We start from the raw sequence: 19738 nt of genomic DNA, 5'->3' as shown, positions 1-19738 counted from the left end.
CCAACTATCTGCCTCAGACCCCCTGATATCCGTGCAGAGGAATGGCCTTTATCCAAAGGAGGATGGAATTAAAAAGACTAGACAGAACAGTCCTTGCGCATGAAAGGCAAAGAGAGAAGCTTTTATGTGTCCTCGCTACTAGGAACAAATTCTGCTGATGGCATCCTTACACTTAGGTTGAATTTAATCTCTGACTAATTTGTACCAAGTCTTTTCATGTCCCCACCAGTGCAGCTGTATTTGAGGAGACTGGTAATGTCTTATTCCAGGAGCTGCCTGCCAAGGCCTCAGGGAGAGGAGAGTAAAACACAGAACCACCTCCGCCTCTTTCCTCTCACTGGTTTCCTAACAGATTTTCGTTCACTCCAGGCACAGAGCTTGGCATGGTCTTTGCTGAGACCATGCGGGTTCCACGGCTGCAGGGGAATCGCTATCTCGGCAATTGAAACTGCTCAGTGTTCACTGAGAGTCAAATGTCCAGCCAAGTGGGGAGGGTGCTGCGTGGTTACTATTTATAACCTGTGTAACAATATGTGCAATTGGTACTATCTGATACCCAGAGCTGAAAGTTTGATGTTGCGAGTTTTGGTTTTCCCATTCTCTACCTACTGTTTGTATTACTTTTTGAGATTCTGGTACATTTTCTTATGCTACAGAATATAACCTCTTTATTCTGTTTGTCAAGGTTGAGCCCAGATGTTGAACTGGTTATTTGCTTACAATACATTCCTGTCTGCTGGTAAAATCTTTCCTTGTACCTATGAGGAAAATGAATGATGGGGAGGTATCAGACACACCAGATTGTGTGATAGAGACAAACTTTCATTAAGTTGCTGGATTTGATCAGTTGTCATTTGATGGTCTCACAGCTTGTTAGTTGCTAAGGGTTGGATTTTGCTTTGCTTTTTAAAATTATTATCCTTACTGAGAATTGTGGAGCACGCCAGAGTGCAAAAGGTTGGTATTCTTATCTTGGAAAGAGGAAAGATTTACATGAGTAAATTTATCGAGGGTTAATACTAAACGAAGTTTAAGATACTGTCAAGAACTCCAAAATGTAAGCACAGTAAAAGTATTTTGAGGAAAGGATGGGATAAAGACTTTTTTCCCCTCTGTAAATAAAGTCAGGAATGCAGCCTGGGAGAGGTTAGAGAGGAGGTTTGTGGGATGTGTGGAATAGACCTCAACCAAACGATCTAATTTATGAAATAAAAGTTACAGGATTATTGTGTGGGTGTGTTTTCTTCCTGTGACAAATTGGGATTTAGCATTGTGTCCATTGAACATGTTCAGTATCTCTCCTGTTACCTAGAAGCCCCATACCTTTCGAGTCTAACAAGTAGATTTTACTGTAAGAATGAGATGTAACTCCATAGTGAATGGATCAAAAAAGGTAAGCCAAGCCATGATGGAAAGTAGTCTTCTGGTTCCTTTCAAAGCCTGCTTGGTGCCCTGCTCAGACTCTGCTCAGTCAGTAGTGCTCTTGCTGAGGTGTGTAATTCTCCGCCTCTGCAAAACAAAATGAAATTGCTTAATTGTATATTATGGTCTAATCTAGTGGCTGATGTGGGAGGACAGTACATGGCTGTGGAGCCTGTGGAGCATTAAGAAACAGCCTGATCTAACCTAGATTGAGTTTGTTGTCATGGCCATTTCTGATTTTAGATGTACAGACAGACTGCAGAGCACATATTTTCATGCATAACTTGGAAGGAGAAAGGAAGGCTGGCGTAGTGGTTTGAGTTACAGGAGCAGGGTACACCCATGAGTGGTTATAAACACACGGTGGGGTTTTCTTTGGCAGCAGTTGAAGCTTGAGGGTGTCAGCCTGCTCTGGGGGAGCTTAGGCCTTATTGGGCATGCAATGGGCTGGGGACAGGGCATATTGGAGCAGCAGATAGCTGGGATGTAGAGTGACAGATTACCAGTGACCTCATCTGCAGGTGAGTCTTTGAGACGCTGTTCCTGGTTGGACTTTCCTTGTTAAGGGAAAGGAGGTGGCAGTTCTGGAGGTCTGGGTTTAAGGTCCAATTTCTTAGGTGTTTTTTTCGATTCTGCATGTACATTTTACGTGGTAATTATACAGGCCACAGTTGCGCCCATGGGTTATAGCATGATCCCAACCCTTCCTGAACTTGTCCTAGAATAAAGCTTGGGATTTGTTTTGTTTTTAAAGTTCAGCAGTCTCTAAATGAAGTGGTTTGTGGGCTGGAGAAATCTTTATAGCTTTTTTTATTCAAATATCTATTTACTTAGATTTCTTGGCTCCCAGAAGAGTCTTGCAAGATGTGTATAGGGAAGAAGATTCCAAAATTTTAAACTTCCTCTGCTTTCTGTAAGCAGTCTTCTTCCACAGAAAATGGTTATACATCCACTAACTAATCTGTAATCTGTTTGAGCTGCTCTGTGCAGGGGATTTGTGATGCCATACCTAGCTGACTGTGTAAGAATGGTGAAATTTGGAATCTTCTAATCCTGTTTTCTAACTCCCTTGTCCTCCACCACTTCCTTTCAGGAAGTGCCTGCCTCTTTTCCACACCCATAACAGCTGAGAGTTGGAAGCAGCACAAATAAAACTTGCTTTCCATGTTCATTTTTTACTGTCTGTAGCTGGAATATTTGTTTGTGAGAGTCTGGATTTGCCAAACCACAGAGGGGTGAGCCTTGGAGTTAAAAGTCTAGGCATCTATCTGCTGTGATTAAAATAAATGCTGGCACAAATGACCAGTCTTTGAGCTTGCTTCTGAGGTGCCTAAGTGTTTCTCTTAATGACTGACACAAATCAAGGTGGCTTTGGTAAATTCAGCCTCGTTTGGATCCCGTGACTCTAAGTAGTGATAAGTAATCTTTGCCCTATGTAAGGGGGAATCACAGAATCAATGAGGTTGAAAAAGACCTCTGGGATCACCAAGTGCAACCTATGACCAAACCACCACCATGTCAACCAGACCACAGCACTCAGTGTCACCTCCAGTCTTTCCTTAAACACCTCCAGGGACGGTGACTCCACCAGCTCCCTGAGCAGTCTGTTCCAGTGCCTGACCACTCTTTCATTGAAGAAATTCTTCCTGATGTCCAGTCTGAACCTCCCCTAGCACAGCTTGACTGTCGTCTTGTCCTGTCACTTGTTCCCTGGGAGAAGAGGCTGACCCCACCCTGGGCCACATCTTCCTTTCATGTGGTCATAGAAAGTGATAAGGGCACTCCTGAGCTTCCTCTTCTCCAGGCTAAACAACCCCAGCTCCCTCAACTGTTCCTCACAGGACTAGTGCTTCAGAGCCTTCACCAGCTTTGTTCCCTTCCCTGGGCAATCAGGTAATGAAAGGGAGAGCTGAAGCACATTAAGTGGAAACAAGTGCACGTAACAGAAAGCAAGCACATACTGCAGAAGGTGCTGGAGATTTTCATTTTTCAGATCTCTGAACCATTTTACAGGCTCAATAAAGAATGGTAGTTTATGTCCTCTTGTCACTTGCAGATCCTTTGGTTCTATCTGTCTCTTTGTTCCTGTTGATTATGTTTTCTCCTTTGCAATTGCTTTTGTGATCGTTGCAGTCTGTGTTTTGGTACTAGGTTCTGGCAGATAGAAGCTTTTGCTTGTATAAATTTTTGCAAATGTGTTCATGTGAATTTCATTGGTGAATTTCTTTTGTGAGATTTTTTTTTTTTTTTTTTTTTTTCAAAATACGAATACAGGCTCTATTTGTTTTCTCCCTGTGCCATGGAATGGTTTGGGGTGATCAGTGCACTGGCAGAATCTGGAGACCTCAGTGGACTTGGCTTACTGAGCTGCAGAGGTCATTAAAGTGTGTTTGTAGCCTCCAGTCTTCGTTCTGCTCAGAGTTTCTAATTGGGGCAGAACAGTGTTCTTGTTCTCCAATGTTCAGTAAAGCTTTTTTCAAAAAAGCTGGTGTTTCTGGTGTTTCTTGTGGTATCCACAGCATGCTAACTTGGAAAAATGAATGGGTGCGTGTCCTGTGTCGTGTCACAAGCTGATATACCTTGCTGTGCTAAGGCAGCCAATTTGTTTTATCCCCGTTTGAAGTCATAGAAATAAAGTTTTGTGAAAGTGTAATTCTGGTAATTGTAGGAGCCTTTTTTTGGTTGTTTTTTAAAGAGGCACTTTTCTCAGGTTACTATAGTGTTTGCAGAACTCTGGGGAAGTGCAGCTTGTAAAACTGGGTGGGAACTAACTTTAGGATGGATTTCTATGTTGAAATGTAACATTAGGAACGGCTTCAAAGCACTTCACATGAGAGAATGACATTCAACTTTGTTGCTCTGTTATGTGATGGTGTGAGAATGAGACCTATCCAGATGTCCTACTATTATTCCCTTATCATCCTGTGAGGGGACAGCTACCACTTCCTCGGTATAATTTCCTTTTTTTTTCTTCCAAAGAAAAGTGTTCATCTGTTTCTTGGTCTCTTTCTTTGTTAGTGTTCATTCAGTGTAGGGACTGCTATGATCAAAGAGTTGTGTATGAGAGCAGCAGCAAAATGTGTTTTTTGAGTTCTCATAGATAAAAGGTTGCACTTTGTAAGTCAAATGCTTTCAGTAGTTGTGTTGTGGCATTGAAGAAATGGTTAGTAATAAGCAACGTACACATTTTTCTTCTGTACCTTGATGTGAATTTGGGAACCAAAACATTTTCTGTAACTGCTTCTGTATTTGTATGTTTCCATGTTCTTGGATATAATTAGCATTTCTTCTCAAGTCAGTACTGGGTAGAGTTTTTCTTGACATGAGAGTTCTATGAAGTGTTTGTGTATGTGCTAAGAACAGGTTCTTGTATTTGCAGCCAAGTTCATATTTGGTTTCTCTTTCTCCCACTTTTGGCCTCACTTGGGAGGGAGGGTAGACAGGAAAGAGGTGGAGACCCAAAAGACTCTCTCCCATGTGGTGGGCAGAAGAGCACCAAATCAAGTTTAATAGGTTTATTAAAACACAGTTTTTTGACAGCTTATTTGCTTGAGTCTTGAATGTTATGAACGGGAACCGATCTAAACACCATCTTAAAACATGCTGTGGACAGTGCTGATGTAAAAGGGAAGCTGCAAACAATGGCAACCACGCCTTTGTCCTCCTGCTTTCCCCTCCTTGGTCTGCATAATATGGAGCTAAAATAGTTGCCAGTTTTGGCTTTAGCTTTTCTTGTCAAAATTGTCCTCTTTTTGCCATCTGTTCCACAGTCTTACCGCTGCCCTAAAGCTGTACTTTTGGTACCTGTGATCACTTAGAAAGTCATGAACATATTGTAGAAAATCCATTTCTTCAGTTTTAGCTAAAAGTAAAAGAAATTAAATCTTGGAAATGAAAACAGAGTTTTTTCATTTGTTGGAATAAAGATTTTTTGGCTTCCTAAAGAAGGGAGGCTTACAGGATTGAGCCGTTTGTTCATCTGCTTTTCAGTTCATCCTTAATAACTTTTGAACAATTTCATCCAGATTCAATGAGGAAGAAGAGTCTCAAAGGTAATTGGTTTCCTAAAAGAAAACTGGAGGCTGGGTGGAGGAGAGAGACAAAAATAGGTGTCCCCACTGTCTGCAGCATAAGCTTAACTATAATCTGTGCTTAGACTTTTGCTAGCCAAGTTGCAAGTGTGTCCTGGCTGCCTGGCTACTGCAGTAATCTCGGAGTTTCCAGAGTATGTTTCTGAGTCTTGCTTAGGCAGAAGCTACAGAAGGGGCAGTGAAAGGGAGGCAAGGGCATGGGGGATGTTGCTGGAGAGCAGTTTTATGGTCATGGACCAGTCTGCTTTCAGATTCCATGTGGTATTGCCGCTACTTCTTGATGTCTGACTTCTCAGAGATTTGTCTGTCAAGGGTGCATCCAGGGTGTTTGCCTGGCTGTGAAATAACTCAAATGCAAGACAGCATTTACATTGTGCTCAAAGAAACTCAGCGTTCTGAGGTGCAGCTGGGCAGTTACTTTGGCACATGTTTTATTCACTCCTGGTTTAGGCTAGAGGGAACAAGCTGTGAATGTAGATGGAATTAACTCAATAATTTCTGATGGAAAAAAAAGAGATTGCTGAAAAATACTTTCCCACAGTATTTTATTCTTTTCCCGGGCTCAAGGCATTGCTTGAATGAACACTTTTAACAAAATTAGGATGGAAATGTAGAGGAGGGTGGCGACTCATATAGTGGGGGTTTATTTGCCTGAAATATATAAGCCCTGCGTTTGCAACACTTGCTGCAGAACTTCAATTTGTACAACCAAATTCATTATGTGTAGAATTTGCAAAATCTCTTCTTGTCTCTTGCCTTTGGCAGAAGTAGGGCACTGGGCCTTCTTTTCTCGTGTATGCATTTGATAAAATATTCATGTTCCTGCATCTGTGGTGACTCTTCGAAGGAACCACCACCTGGAATTATTCACTGCCTGCATCTCTGTGTTTTTCATTGGTTTCTTTTGTCCTTGGGCGAGTACTGGAGGTCCTGAGGGTACTTGGAGCCATGAGTCAGTGACAACCTCCTGCTATTATTGTAAATAGCAACGTGAACACTGTTCTTGCATGCGTTTTTCCACGGGCTTTGTCTTCCTCGCCCAATGCCACAGCCAAGGAATTCGCAGAGCTTCTGAGTCAGCAATCAGCTGCCTCGAGACAAAACATGCAGGATACTGCAGACTTGCAGAACAGCCAGCAAGGCACACAAGTACCCTGGAAACCTGGCAAATAACTCTTGCCTGCCCTTGCTTTCCTCCTGTAATTTCCATGTTCTCTGACGTGTTGCTTATGGGTTCCAAGGGCTTGGGGTGTTTACATCAGGAATGCAGAGTTCTAGGGAGTGACCTAATGTGGTGACTGAAGCCTGGGTGTTTCACCTGGGGGCATAACTGATTTCCCAGGCTGTGTGAAGCAGGATGTCAGTAGAGCTGCCGTGCTAAGGTGGCCCCCGGAATGTGCTGGCTCAAGTGACCTGCTTTCTGCAGGTTTGGCTCCTGGCTTGGCAAACCCTGGACACGGAGCAGTAAGTTCCTAGAGTGACAGGAGGTTGGGTTTTAATTTTGGAGTCTTTGAGCAGTGCAAAACCAATGCCGCTTCACTTCCTTGGTGAAAAACTGCGGGAGAAGCAAGAGTAAGAAATGATCCCTATGGTGTCCTTATATCTGGGTTTATCAGTAGTGGAATGTGGACTAACAGACCCGAGTTGTGACTCCACTTAATTGAGGTCATGTAACTTCTATTGCTTTTTCTGAAGAAGTCTCAGTCATCCAAAGCGCTGGTGTAAAGTGAGTGTTTGGATGGTAGAGTGGGGGTGCAAGAGGTGGGGGAACATAGGAGAAGAGTATTCAGCTTGGAATGTTGTGCTGTTAATGAGGCATATGGCTTTAGACTGTGGGTATTTTGTTGTGTTTGTATGACACAGGCACACTGAAATGACTCCTTCAGAGTTAGAGGTGTTTTGTTGGAGTTCATTGTAATATTTTTCTTGAGAACAAAAGAGGAGACACAGGCTTTCAGTACGTGATAGGGCCAGAAGAGAGGTGTGGAGAGGGACTTTTTACAAGGACATGCATTATAGGACAAGGGGGGGATGGGATGGTTTCAAACTGTTAGAGGGCGGGTTTAGACTGGATATTGGAAAGTTGTTCTTTACTGTGAGGGTGCTGAGACACTGGCACAGGTTGCCCAGAGAAGCTGTGGATGCTCCATCCCTGGAAGTGCTCAAGAACCAGTTTAGATGGAGTTTGAGCAACCTGGTCTAGTGGGAGATGTCCCTGCCAATGGCAGGGGCATTGAAACTATGTGATCTTTAAGGTCCCTTCCAAACCAAACCATTTTAGAGTTCTCTGACTTAGGCCTCTGTAGGGGTGCAGTGGTTTCCCTGAGATGCAAGCATGGAGCACATTTCCAGCTTCACAGCCGTGAAATTAAGATGGAAAATAAGGAAAGCAGTTCCATCCTGCTTAGTGAGCAGTACCGATATGGGCATGGGCATCGCTGTCAGCCAGTTAGAAAAGCAGCTTCATGGGTACTGAGTCCTCTAAGGCAGTTGTCCTAATAAAGTTAGAATTGCCTTCTGCACTATAACCCATTGTTGTACTTTGACGTCTGTAGGAACTTTTATTTTTAAAAACTACCAGTTTGTGGCTGTATGTAAAGGTTTCCAGGCCTCTTCTGCTGTTTCTAAACATAAACGATAAATACCATGTTAGGCTGAAAAGCAGGAGCGCCCAAATAAACTGCTGCAGAGCTGCCATATGGGAGGGGAAGAGACATGAGCTGTACTGTTTGGCTTGGCTTCCTGTCTGCTGGAAGCAGGAAAAGAGCTGGTGGGAATCTAAAAAGTTTTATCCAAGTCCACATATTTCCCTTTTTACCTTAATACCCTTTGCAAAAAAACAAAGGGCAAAAAGCACCTCAGAAGTGCTTTCACTTCAATAGTTCATGCATGTTCCCATGCTGCCTTCGTATCTGAAGGCAAACAGAGCTATTCTTTCCCAGAGAGCAGGGTAATCTAGTGTATGTACTTAGTATTATGCATAAAAGAAAGAAGAAGGCTTATTATATATAAAAGAGAGAGAGAGGAAGAGAAGATATCTATTCTTTAAACAAAATCTGTAATTGTGATTGAAACAATTAATTCTGTAGGTCTCCAGCCTGCTTCTGAGGGACCCCAGAAAGGAGTAGCAGAGCTCATGATAGCAGATCTGCCCCAGCAGATTAAAGTAGACCCCAGCTGCCCCCCAAAATTTTGTATGGGCCTGCACATCAAAAGAAGTTGAGAACCACAGAATAGAGGAATTAGTATGGGAATCTTAGAAGGATCATGCACCAGCCATATTTCACTCTTAGGCTGCTCACTTACTGACAGAAAGATGTGTGTAGGCTTTAGGTAAGGGAAATGTTTGTACTGCTTGATGCAACACAGACAGGCTTCCTTTTTTCAGTCTTGACATATTTTCCTAAGAAATTGATTGCTATTAGCAGGTTTAACTCATTTTTAAGATCACAGTGATGATCGCTATGCAAAAACCAGTCTTGGCAAGGGCTCTATATCGGCTTGTGCTATGCCATCCTTTCTCATCTTTATTTATCATGACCAAAGACACATGTCTTTTTAGAATTAAGGAACCAAAGCTTATTTTACTGATGGAGTACCAACTCCTGAAGTACTTTGTGGTTAGCAGTGTTTTTAAGACCAGCCCTTAACCATTGCTGTGGTGTTACACAGTAACTGCGACATAGCAGGTCAGCCTGTTTTGTTTTACAACTTCTGTCCTCTCCCAGACATTGTGGGACATCTGCCTGTTTATTTGTAACTTCTCTGCTCTTCATGCAGAAAGAGTTTTGATAAAACTTCCAAGGCACTGGCTCAGGTTAAAGTATTTTGTGATTTAACAGAGGTGTGAGATGTGCTGCTGTCTGCAGTGAGGCTCAGTGAATTCTGCTTCAGTCAGCTTGGGCAGAAATCTCCTTGGGATATCAATCAGCTGAGGACTGACTGGGAATCTGGGCTCTCAGTTCAGCAAGACAAAATTTTGGAACGAAAAAGAAAAGAGCAAGTTCAGTTACACTTTCTTCTTTTTATTTTCTAGGTTAATAATGCTTGTAAGCCAGAGGTGAAAGTGGCTCAGCGGAGCAACATCGGGAAATCTGGCAGACTGGAAGAGCACAGCTGCCCCCCTGGGCAGCTGCCAAGTGTGAAGCATGGAGGAAAGTAAGAACGAGAAGGTGAACCAGGCTCACGTTCTCTTCGACAGATTTGTCCAGGCTTCCACCTGCAAGGGGACTCTCAAGGCTTTCCAAGAGCTCTGTGACTACCTAGAACTAAAGCCTAAGGACTATCGTTCCTTCTATCACAAACTCAAGTCCAAGCTCAATTACTGGAAAGCCAAAGCCTTGTGGGCCAAATTGGATAAAAGAGGCAGCCATAAGGACTACAAGAAGGGGAAAGCATGCGCCAACACGAAGGTAAGAGGCTCATTCGCCGTGGTCCTATTACCCAATCTCTCTGGCATACACAGTAAAAAGGTATGGATGTAGAAAGATGTTGCCTGGTGTCACTATAAGCCCGGGCAAGTTTCAGGAATGTTCTCACAATTTTAGCATTTGGTGAGCAATCAGAAGTTCCTTTTGTCACCACCGGATTTGGCTGCTCACCTGAATGTTTGTATTTTATTCAGGAGAAGCAGCCAGCAAGTTTTTACGTTGTGAGTTTCTGTGGCATCAGTCCTATAGATGGCTTGGAAAATCTTAATTGGTAAACCTTTAATCTTGGTCGACTTTCTTTTGCATTTTGACGGTAACAGGAATGTGTGCTGTTGGAGTCTAGGATACAAAATATGCATGTTTGGAAATTTCCAGTTTTAATTTAAAAATTCTCATGACTCAGGAAAACGGAGCTTTTCTGCCAATTTGGCAAAACAGACTGTTTCCCATTATTTAGAAAGTGATCATTTATATTCTAGGTTCAAAGAAAAAAAATACGCTGTGGAAACTCACACCAGTTCTTTTTAAAAGGTTGGTATGTGTGGTATTTACTGCAGGAATTCCTGCTTTTACACACACACACAGAGCATTTTACTTTTTTTTTTACCTGAATTATTGTGAGCTGGCATTTAGGTGCTGCACCCCCTTGGACAGTGCAGTTTGAAAGCAGTTCTTTATATCTGTTATTGATACGTGAATAGAATAGGTTGGTTTTGTAAATAATTAAGCACTCTTTTTTTTTTTTTTTTTTTTTTTTTTTCCCCAAAAAAGGCAAATACTGCAGAAGAGGATAAAATTAGAACAAGATTCTGTCTTCCTTCGTTGAGGACAATAGATGCTGCTCTTTCTCTTGAATAGTCACCTCTTGAGAGAAGGAAATACTTTAATTGGAGGAATTAATGATTAATTCCTTAGTATAGAATTGAGGGACAAATACATCTTGTTTAGAGAATGTAGTTTCAGATCTGTGGACTTTTATTTTCTCCCAATTAGATATTAGAAAGTTATGTTAGTTTCTTAATTGTTTATCTTGTTTCACTTTCCAGTGGCCATTTTCATATGGATGGAGGCGTTTATAATGAATTACTATAGTAACACTTGGTAAACTCTGACAATCAAACAATTGGGCACTGTTGGTAGTCACAGTGGGCAGTAGCTTCGACACCCCAAAAATCCGACCACTGTTAAGGTTTACATTTTTCAGGCAACATAAGAAAGGAAGGATTTACAGGAAGATAAAGGTAGTAAATGATGTTTGTGTATACTTAGGAATAAGCCTTCCAAGTGCTATGAGCATCATGGAGAAAAATTCTAAATTTTCTGCAAAAATTTATTGCCCTGTGCATTCATTAGATCCAGGATTTGCTTTTATTTTGAATGGAATATAATGGGTTGAAGTGAGTTAGGGTGTTTAAGTCTGTGGAATGAAGATAGGTGGTTTATGCTTTCCTGAGAAAGAGATGGGAGGGAGCAAGATGCAGAGGTCTTTTAACTTATTTGAATAATAGACTATAAGAGTGATTTTTGCATCTAGGCTCTGATTGTGTTTGTTAACACTGTGGAAAATGTTGCTTCAATAATAGAGATGAAACATTAAAGAGGAGATTTGATAGGAGGGTAAGTGAATAGTGCTTGATTGTGAGAACATATGAAAAACCAGATGTGAGCAGAGGGTGATATCCATCTATGAAAGGCATTCAGAAAATCAAGTGTGACATTTATTTTGAAGGGAAGTGGTGAGCTGAGTTTAGAAGGACATTAAATGCGTTGATGCAACACAGACAGGCTTCCTTTTTTCCGTCTTGACATATTTTCCTAAGAAATTGATTGCTGTTAGCAGGTTTAACTCATTTTTAAGATGAAGAGCTCCATTTGGCTTTGTTGGGCTTGAATTAACATCTAGGCAGCCACAAGGAAATGTCAGAAAGGTAGAGATTTTTAGCTTGGCCAAAAAGCAGCCAAGTCTTGAGTTGGAGAAGTTTTGTGAATTGACAGCTCTGACAAAGCTGATTGAACCAGTGTCTCTGAATGAGGCGATGCAAAGACAGTTTATCGAGGAAGATCATGCAAGAGATCATGGGTGAAGCCCCCGGGAAGTTGGCAGCGAGAGAAATCAGAGTCCTTCAGATGGTGCTCTGAAAGTGGCTGGAGACCCAGAGGAGTACGGAGGCTTAAAAGTCATTAGAAAAGGGTGTGCTTTGAATAAATACATGTAACCAAGTGTCTTTAAAACATCTCTTCAAGTACACTTATAAAGTGGATAAAAGGAGTAAAGCATCCTGGGAATGATGTTTGACTGAAGAGGTTGCTAGGGATTTCATGTCATCCAAAAGCTTAACCTATTTCATACACCAAAGCCAAGCTAAAGAGAGTTAAAATGGAATTGGAGAACTGGAATCAAGAGAGTGGTTATAGAAGTAGCATGTGGTGAGGTGGTGATGAGATAACCAGAGAGGCTCATGAGCGCATATGTGACTGTCCCTCATTGAATTGATGAGAGAGAAACCTCAGAATTTGCTGGTGTTGGTGTGAAGGACACAGTGATGGGAGAGAGCAATGACCGCAGTGGACATTTTTTAAACTAAATTTCACTATGTATTCCTCTTATCTTTTCATATATGTTTCTATTAATTTTTTGTTTCCTATCCTAATGGTATCTCTGCCATTAAATGTTTAAATGTAGTTCCTAGGAGATAATCATAACTGTTCAAAGCAGAGGCCTTTTGAGAACTGAATCATGTCTGAGTTGATGTTTCCTAACTCACTTAGCTTTATATTTCTAATGCTTAATGTAATTTGCAAACTGTTGATTAAAAGGTACAGAAATTTAAGTGAGCACGTGAAGATGATAGAATTTAAAATAAAGATTAGGGTTTTATCCATGGCATAGTAGAAGCTGATCATGTCTTTAGGAAGCCTGGCTTCTGTACACTTGAAAATAAACTTCATACTTTGTAGGATAGCTCTTAACTGCCCATTTAAACATTGTTCAGGGGTGAGGTGCTGTGCCTGGAGTTGGGCAGTTTGTGCACATGGCCAGCATCCAGGCTAACCGGAATTCAGATAATCAGAGTTCATGAAAGCAAGTTTTGGACGTGATGGGTTGTTCAAATGTAAATAGTTACAAATGGTGCTCTCTCTTCATTGGTTATACAGAGAATACAGCATTTCAGTTTGCATTTAATGTTCCATTACCATGGTGTTGTTACTGGAAACTTAATATAATCTGTCTGAAAGATCTTGAGCAAGAAGTGTTTTTGAGGGGTGAGACTGCTTCAGTGCAGGGAGTTGCAGCAATTGCTTGGAGTCATTGAGGGGAAAGGGAGCAAGGAATAACAGTAGCTGCCTTTATTTGGCTGGACTTGGCATCTCATGGAGTTACTGCTGTCTGAGAGTATCAGAAGGTGGTTTTTTATGAGACATCTGAAACTGGAAGAAGCATTAGAGGTGGAAAAAAATCTTTTCTATTTTTAGTTGTGCTTAGAATTTGTCTTATAACAACATAATTTAATGTTTTTGTGAGGCTATTAAAAAAAAGGCAACTTTGACCGTAAATTACTTACCTGAGTATTTTACATTCAGAACATCTAGAATATGAAACATAACCTAAATGCTTTTTAACCACATCCTACTATGAGGGCAGGGAGGAAGGATAGAGAGGAAAAAATCCTTTAGGTTCCTGTGACAAAATTGCAGGCAACTAGTTTATAATTCCATGAAACCTGAGTCTGAATAGTCTGATTTTAGTACAGTTCCTTTGCTGTTGTGTACTCCATCATAAATATTTTATATGTGGAAATTTATCAAAGAATGAAAGTCACCCAATTCAGTGTGTTCTTGTTGCTTATTGAAATCTAGGCTCTTTGAAGATTGTAGTTTTCAGCCAAGCAAAATTATTACCTGGATAAATATGATATGCTGAGCTAATTTTCCAGGAAGTTTAAAAAAAAGACAAGGTGGTGTTTGGGAGTTACACTTACCTACAAAGACAGCAATATTAGATTGGAAGAATTGAGGATCCTAGTTGAGGATCCCTTATATCAAATTACAACATGGACACCTGTTCAATACACAGTTTTATTTAGGTATTTATTAGCTCAGAGGTTGGGCTTGCCTTTTGTTCCAAATACTTTCAGATTCCTGAAGGTACTAAAGAAGCAGTGGTGTTATTATTCCCTTCCCTTTTGTCTAGACTTGGATCTCTGCCCTCAGATTTATGTGACTTCTTATCTTACTCAGTAGTCTTACATGGAATTTGCATGTCAGTAGCTATGTCATCACTGCTGGTTTTCCATCATTCAGGCTTTACATTTGCAGTTTCACGGTGCTTGCAGAATTTTTTGCCCCAGTGAATAAGTGGTGGGAATGTGGCAGCCTGTAAAATTTGTCCAATGGGGATGACCACTGAACACAAAGTCTTGCTTTGGGATTGGCTGTTTATCAGAGCACTGGCTCATGGTTAAATTCTGGCATTTTAAAGAATTTCTCAAAGAGCTTTCTTATGCAGCCACAAGGATAAATAAGGATCTGGAAAAGAATCACATGGCAGCAGCAGCCGCCTCTGTAGCAAGGTCTTTATTCTGTGTGTCTGGTTTACTCAGTGGAAATCAAAGTACAGTAATGATATGACAAAATGGACTGTGTACTGTATTTATGTGACTGCACGTACCAACACTTTCTTTGTGGACCTCGGTTTCTGTGGGTAAGAAGTGTCTATGACTATCTTGGCTTTTTAATCTGAAATTATTTTGCTGTATCATTCTGTTCTCAGAAGGTACTTCAACACTAGACACGCACGTATGTTGCGTTCTCAAGTTGTTTATTAGCATCTGATGGTGTTTGTGAGTAGAGTGGAAAAAGATAAGAGAAGGTGAAAGACCTTTTGATATGACAAAGGTTGGGTTGGAGAAAGGATTTGTCTGGTCACACAAAGTTTGCATTTACATGATGTTGACTTCCCTGAAGTCTCCTTTGCTGCAGTAGTAGAAGCACCAAAGCACCAACAAAAGCATAAGTTAGAGTGCTCTGACTTGGCTACTCTGTTATTTTGAAGTGATGGTGTTTATAAAAACATTAGTATCTTGTGTTTATCTGCTGTAGCTGTTGCAATGCTACTGAAGATATTCTTAAGAAAGGCCAGCTCAAGATTTGGAAGACGAGGAAAACTTGTCATTGCTCCTTTTTTTTTTTTTTTTTTTAGTTTGGTTTTTTTTTTTTTTTTTTTTAAGAAATAAAATGGAATATGGGAGGGAGAAGCCTTCAGAAATATTGCTGTTCTGCAGGTACTTATAGAGCTTGGAGAGTATGACTAGGCAGCTCTTCTTAGAGCAAGGGTTGCAAGAACACCGTTTTACTTGCCTGCTTCCTCAGTCTTTTCACTGCTCTGCAATATACTTTATTTTCAGGTCTTGGTTACTGCTTTAACCGTATCAATGGCAGAACTTGGCAGGTAGAAATAGAAAGACTGACCTGAAATTTCAGCTTATGTTTCAGACAAAGAGCACTTACTCCCAAGAGCCATGGGATGCTTGGAAGCTGCTGCAGAAATCCCTATTTCCTCCAAGGATTGTGCAGTTACCGTGTGCTGGTTGTTTTGCAGTGTCTGATAATTGGGGCTGGACCCTGTGGCCTTCGTACAGCCATCGACCTTTCGTTCCTGGGAGCCAAGGTGGTGGTCATAGAGAAGAGGGATGCCTTTTCCCGCAATAACGTGCTGCATTTGTGGCCATTCACCATCCATGACTTGAGGGGCCTCGGCGCCAAAAAGTTCTATGGCAAATTCTGTGCAGGATCCATAGACCATATCAGTAAGTACAGCCCCTGCTGGACACAGCAGCACCTCCTGGGTTCTTCCTGGGGAGAAGGAGGTGAGGCTGTGGGGTAATGAAAATTCAGCCTACACCAGTCCCTGCTCTCAAGTAGTTACGGTACAATCCGGCATTACCTTTGCATCATTTATTCTGGGCTAGTCGTGACATTAAGACATGCAGTGTTCATCTGTCATCTTTTAGACATTCCCAAGGCATAGCTTCTTCCTACTCTGAAAAGTACACTTAATGCTCAAACTGCTTGGTGGTTTGTTTTTTCTTTTTTTGGATGGATAATTTTTTTATTTTTTGCTTATACATTCCTGCAGCTGTCACATTATTCTGTTTCTCTTGAGCAACTTGTAAAGAAAAATTAGTGAATGCTTTGCTTTTGGAACATTCTTGTGAGTGTCAGTCTGGAGAAAGGAGGAACGGTTTTGGCTTTAATTTTCAGAAGAGTGATGAAGATATGTTTTGATTAAATATATGTTTACGTGTTAAAATTGAGAATAATCTTGTTGATTTCTAAATTCTGTTAAATCAGTCTTCTTTGAAAGCTCAATGCTGTGGTGGAGCAGGAGTTATTTTTCTTTACTTTTTTCTTCCCCAAAATTGACTGTACATGGCACAGCCAGGTACAGCCAGGTGTTGCCCACCAGTCTGTGTTCTCTTTATTTGAAATTTGGCAACAAATGGTAAAACTGGAAGATCTTTGTAACTTCAGTCTTACAGATTGCTTTTTCCTTCTAATTTCTTTTCATTTTTATTCTTCCAGTGTTTGTGCATTTTGTCACTTTTTTTGTGTATCAGCACAGCTAAAATTTAGTGTTTAGGTGAAGGTTTTTTTCATTTCAGCATCTGAAATATGACAGCAACGTATTTTCCTTTGTATTAATTGAGTTTGCACACTGTGATTTTCATTCTCATTGTCAAAGTTACCTGAAGAGGAAAGAGGTGGTGAGGAGCTTCCTATGCCCTCACTAATCCAAAGGTGCTGGGATGGAAGTGCAGGTCAGTATTACAGCCAGGCTGACCCAGTGGCTCTTTGCCATCTGTGACAATGCAGCCCTGCTCGTGCTGTCTTCCCTCCTCTACTGCAGTTCATGTCCTGGTTGTTTCCCTTGCTGCTGATTAGGGGACTGAAACATCAAAAAATTACTCTTTCTTCTTTGAAAAGGATTGGCTTTTCAGCTGTGTAGAATTTTCTTGTCATGCTGTGATATTACGCACCAGGGGTACTGGGATGAAGTGCTGGGAACACTGTGGGGAAAAAGAAAGTATCAGCTGGTCTTCAAGTCAGTGTATCAGTAATGTCACACAGACACACATGGGCACTTGTGCTCTTTTCTTTTTCTTCTATTTCTTTATCATCTGCCTTTTTTGCAGGTATCCGTCAGCTCCAGCTCATCCTTTTGAAGGTTGCCTTGATCTTGGGAATAGAGATCCATGTCAATGTGGAGTTTCGGGGGCTCGTTTATCCTCCTGAGGACCAGGAGAATGAAAGCAAGTAGCACTGAAATGGGTGTAGAGAAGGGGGAAATTGTTGTAGGATACACAGGCTCTTACTCCTTTACTGTGCTTATGATGTTAAGGCCTTTCCTCTTGCTCCTTTAATAGGAGTAGTTATTAATCCATTTTTGCTTGGGTTTTTAGTAGGATTTGTTTTTTCTAGTGACAAATCCAAATTAGTTACTGTATGAAACAAAGTCACCAGAACAGCTACACAGAAATAGACCAAGACACGGTAAATTGTAATTGCTTCTAAAATACCGAAGCCTATTACCTAACATTTTGAAACAACTTTTTTCTTTGCATTCACTGAGGGTATTTATATTGGTGAATGATCCTTGTTATGCTTTTAGTATCACTGTGAAACCTGTTCTCTGATCACCACAGGAGATGTGGCTTACTTGTTTTTTGGCCTTTTATTAATTGTATAGGTAGTAGAGAAGTTTATAGCGGCCCTTAAAGGAAATAGGGGAATTTTAGCAGAGCTGTGTCTGCCTCTGATTCACGTGGAATGGCTGCACAGTTCAGGAGCAGCCCTGTCGTCAGTGTAGCTGTCCTGCAGGGTTTCTTGACTGCTCACGTGATGAAGGGTTTATTTGATAGTAAGAAGTGGTTTAATCTGTTTTTTTTCTATTATTGTATATATGTTGTCACTGACTTGGCGTTTATCTACAGGAATAGGTTGGCGTGCATTGGTCCACCCCAAAACCCATCCAGTGTCTGAGTATGAGTTTGAAGTAATCATTGGAGGGGATGGCAGGAGAAACACCTTAGAAGGTAATGGTGTGTCCATAATTCACCTTCAGAAAGAACTTACCCTTAAATTTGTTAGAACGAAATGGCCTTTAACATGCCAATCAACATCTGGAAAGACACTTGACAAGTGAAAGGGAGATTAAAAGTCCATATGAAAATCCATTTGTAGCAAAGATGTGGGTGGTCTTTGTATTCTTCCACTAAACTAGCAAAGACATAAGGGGTTTTGATCTGGATAATTTTTCCTAAATTTGTAGTGTTGCCACTCCTGCCTTTGTGTGTAGGAACTAAGGTGTTGAGTATTATTCTGTGTAGCAAAGAAACCCATATTAATATTTTTTTGTGGAACTTGCAGCTTTGGGACCAGAGATGAGAGAGGGGTGGTGGGGAACTTTTTCCCTAAACAACATTATTCTTCTGATGAAGCAATTGTTCTTTCCTCTGTGGAGGAGTTTGTAACCCATCACATCCCTTCTCTCTGTTTTGTGAGTGCACCTGTCTGTGGCATACTGAGCCTTCTCTGAAGGTGTGTCTGGTTTTCAGTGTTGCTACTTTCCCCTTCCTGTAGGGTTTCGCCGAAAAGAATTCCGCGGTAAACTTGCAATTGCTATCACAGCAAACTTCATCAATCGCAACACCACAGCTGAAGCCAAAGTAGAGGAGATCAGCGGTGTGGCCTTCATCTTCAACCAGAAGTTCTTCCAGGATCTCCGAGATGCCACAGGTTTGCCAGCACTTGACAGATTTCCAGTGGAAACCATTTGTCTTTATTATTACAACTCTGCAGCTCAGATTTGTATGTTTAGTCAGGAATGAACATCTTGTGCAAGGCAGTCAGTCATTGCTGTCTCTGAAATCTGACTTCCCTGCTTTTGCAGCTGTTCTGCTGTACAGAGCAGATGTGTGTCATTTTTGGTTCAGAAGCAGAGAACTTACGGTTTTCAGGAAATCAGAGCCCTAAATGGGGAGAGGTCATGAATCCATAGTTCAGCTTTTTGCACTCCACATCTGAATGCAAACCTTAGTCATGATAACTGGATTTTTAAATAGAGGTAGCTTAATGCAGGTGAAATGTGCTGTCTGTGGTTTTGTTCACAATTCAGATTTTAAAGTCACCCAGAGCATGGGTGTTGCTTGGCATTCTCTGACATTTTCTAATCATGCAGTTTCGGTTTACTTTCTTCTGATAGAGCTTCTGTTGCACATAACTCCTAACTGGTTCCTTCACTACCATGTCTTTTGTTCTCTCACAAGGCATTGACTTGGAGAACATTGTCTACTACAAAGATGATACACACTACTTTGTCATGACTGCCAAAAAGCAAAGCTTGCTGGATAAAGGAGTGATACGGCATGTGGGTATTAACTTCTCCTGTATTCTCTGTATGCTAAAATTGTGGTGACAATTTACTTTTGGTAGGGTGAAAGTAGGAAAACATGCTCTTCCTCCATCACATAATGTGTTTATACAGTTGTTGTTTCAGAACATGAATGTAATTCTGTTCTAAAAGGCAGTTAATGTCCTTCTGATGTATTTTAAACCATCAGAAGAGTGTTACAAAACCTGTCCTTTTCAAATTTGTATCCCTTTGTAGATTTGGGAGTTTTGTTCATGCTGAGATAAAATATGCTGAAAGAACATTTGGTAGCTTAGTTGAGCTTCCCTCATTTTATGGGAATGAAAAATGCTCTAGAGTTTCTTCGCCCTTTCACAGTCAGAAAT

General features: G+C 41.1%; 1 protein-coding gene across 4 annotated transcripts in view; it reads left to right on the top strand.

Moving 5' to 3' along the window:
* The window catches only part of MICAL3 (microtubule associated monooxygenase, calponin and LIM domain containing 3), a 162967-nt gene that overhangs the window by 44632 nt on the left and 98597 nt on the right, over nucleotides 1-19738 (top strand). For all 4 annotated transcript variants that reach the window (XM_048301418.1, XM_048301417.1, XM_048301415.1 and 1 more), the window contains exons 2-7: nucleotides 9550-9925; nucleotides 15543-15750; nucleotides 17137-17253; nucleotides 17935-18036; nucleotides 18584-18739; nucleotides 19270-19370. In XM_048301418.1, the coding sequence (XP_048157375.1) occupies nucleotides 9662-9925; nucleotides 15543-15750; nucleotides 17137-17253; nucleotides 17935-18036; nucleotides 18584-18739; nucleotides 19270-19370 (948 nt within the window). In that variant the 5' untranslated portion in view covers nucleotides 9550-9661. The remainder of the gene's footprint in view (nucleotides 1-9549; nucleotides 9926-15542; nucleotides 15751-17136; nucleotides 17254-17934; nucleotides 18037-18583; nucleotides 18740-19269; nucleotides 19371-19738) is intronic.

This window comes from Corvus hawaiiensis, chromosome 4 (assembly GCF_020740725.1).
Source record: "Corvus hawaiiensis isolate bCorHaw1 chromosome 4, bCorHaw1.pri.cur, whole genome shotgun sequence".
Classification (NCBI taxonomy): domain Eukaryota; kingdom Metazoa; phylum Chordata; class Aves; order Passeriformes; family Corvidae; genus Corvus; species Corvus hawaiiensis.
Note: the sequence above shows the minus strand (reverse complement) of the source record. Positions and strands in the feature narration are given on the sequence as shown.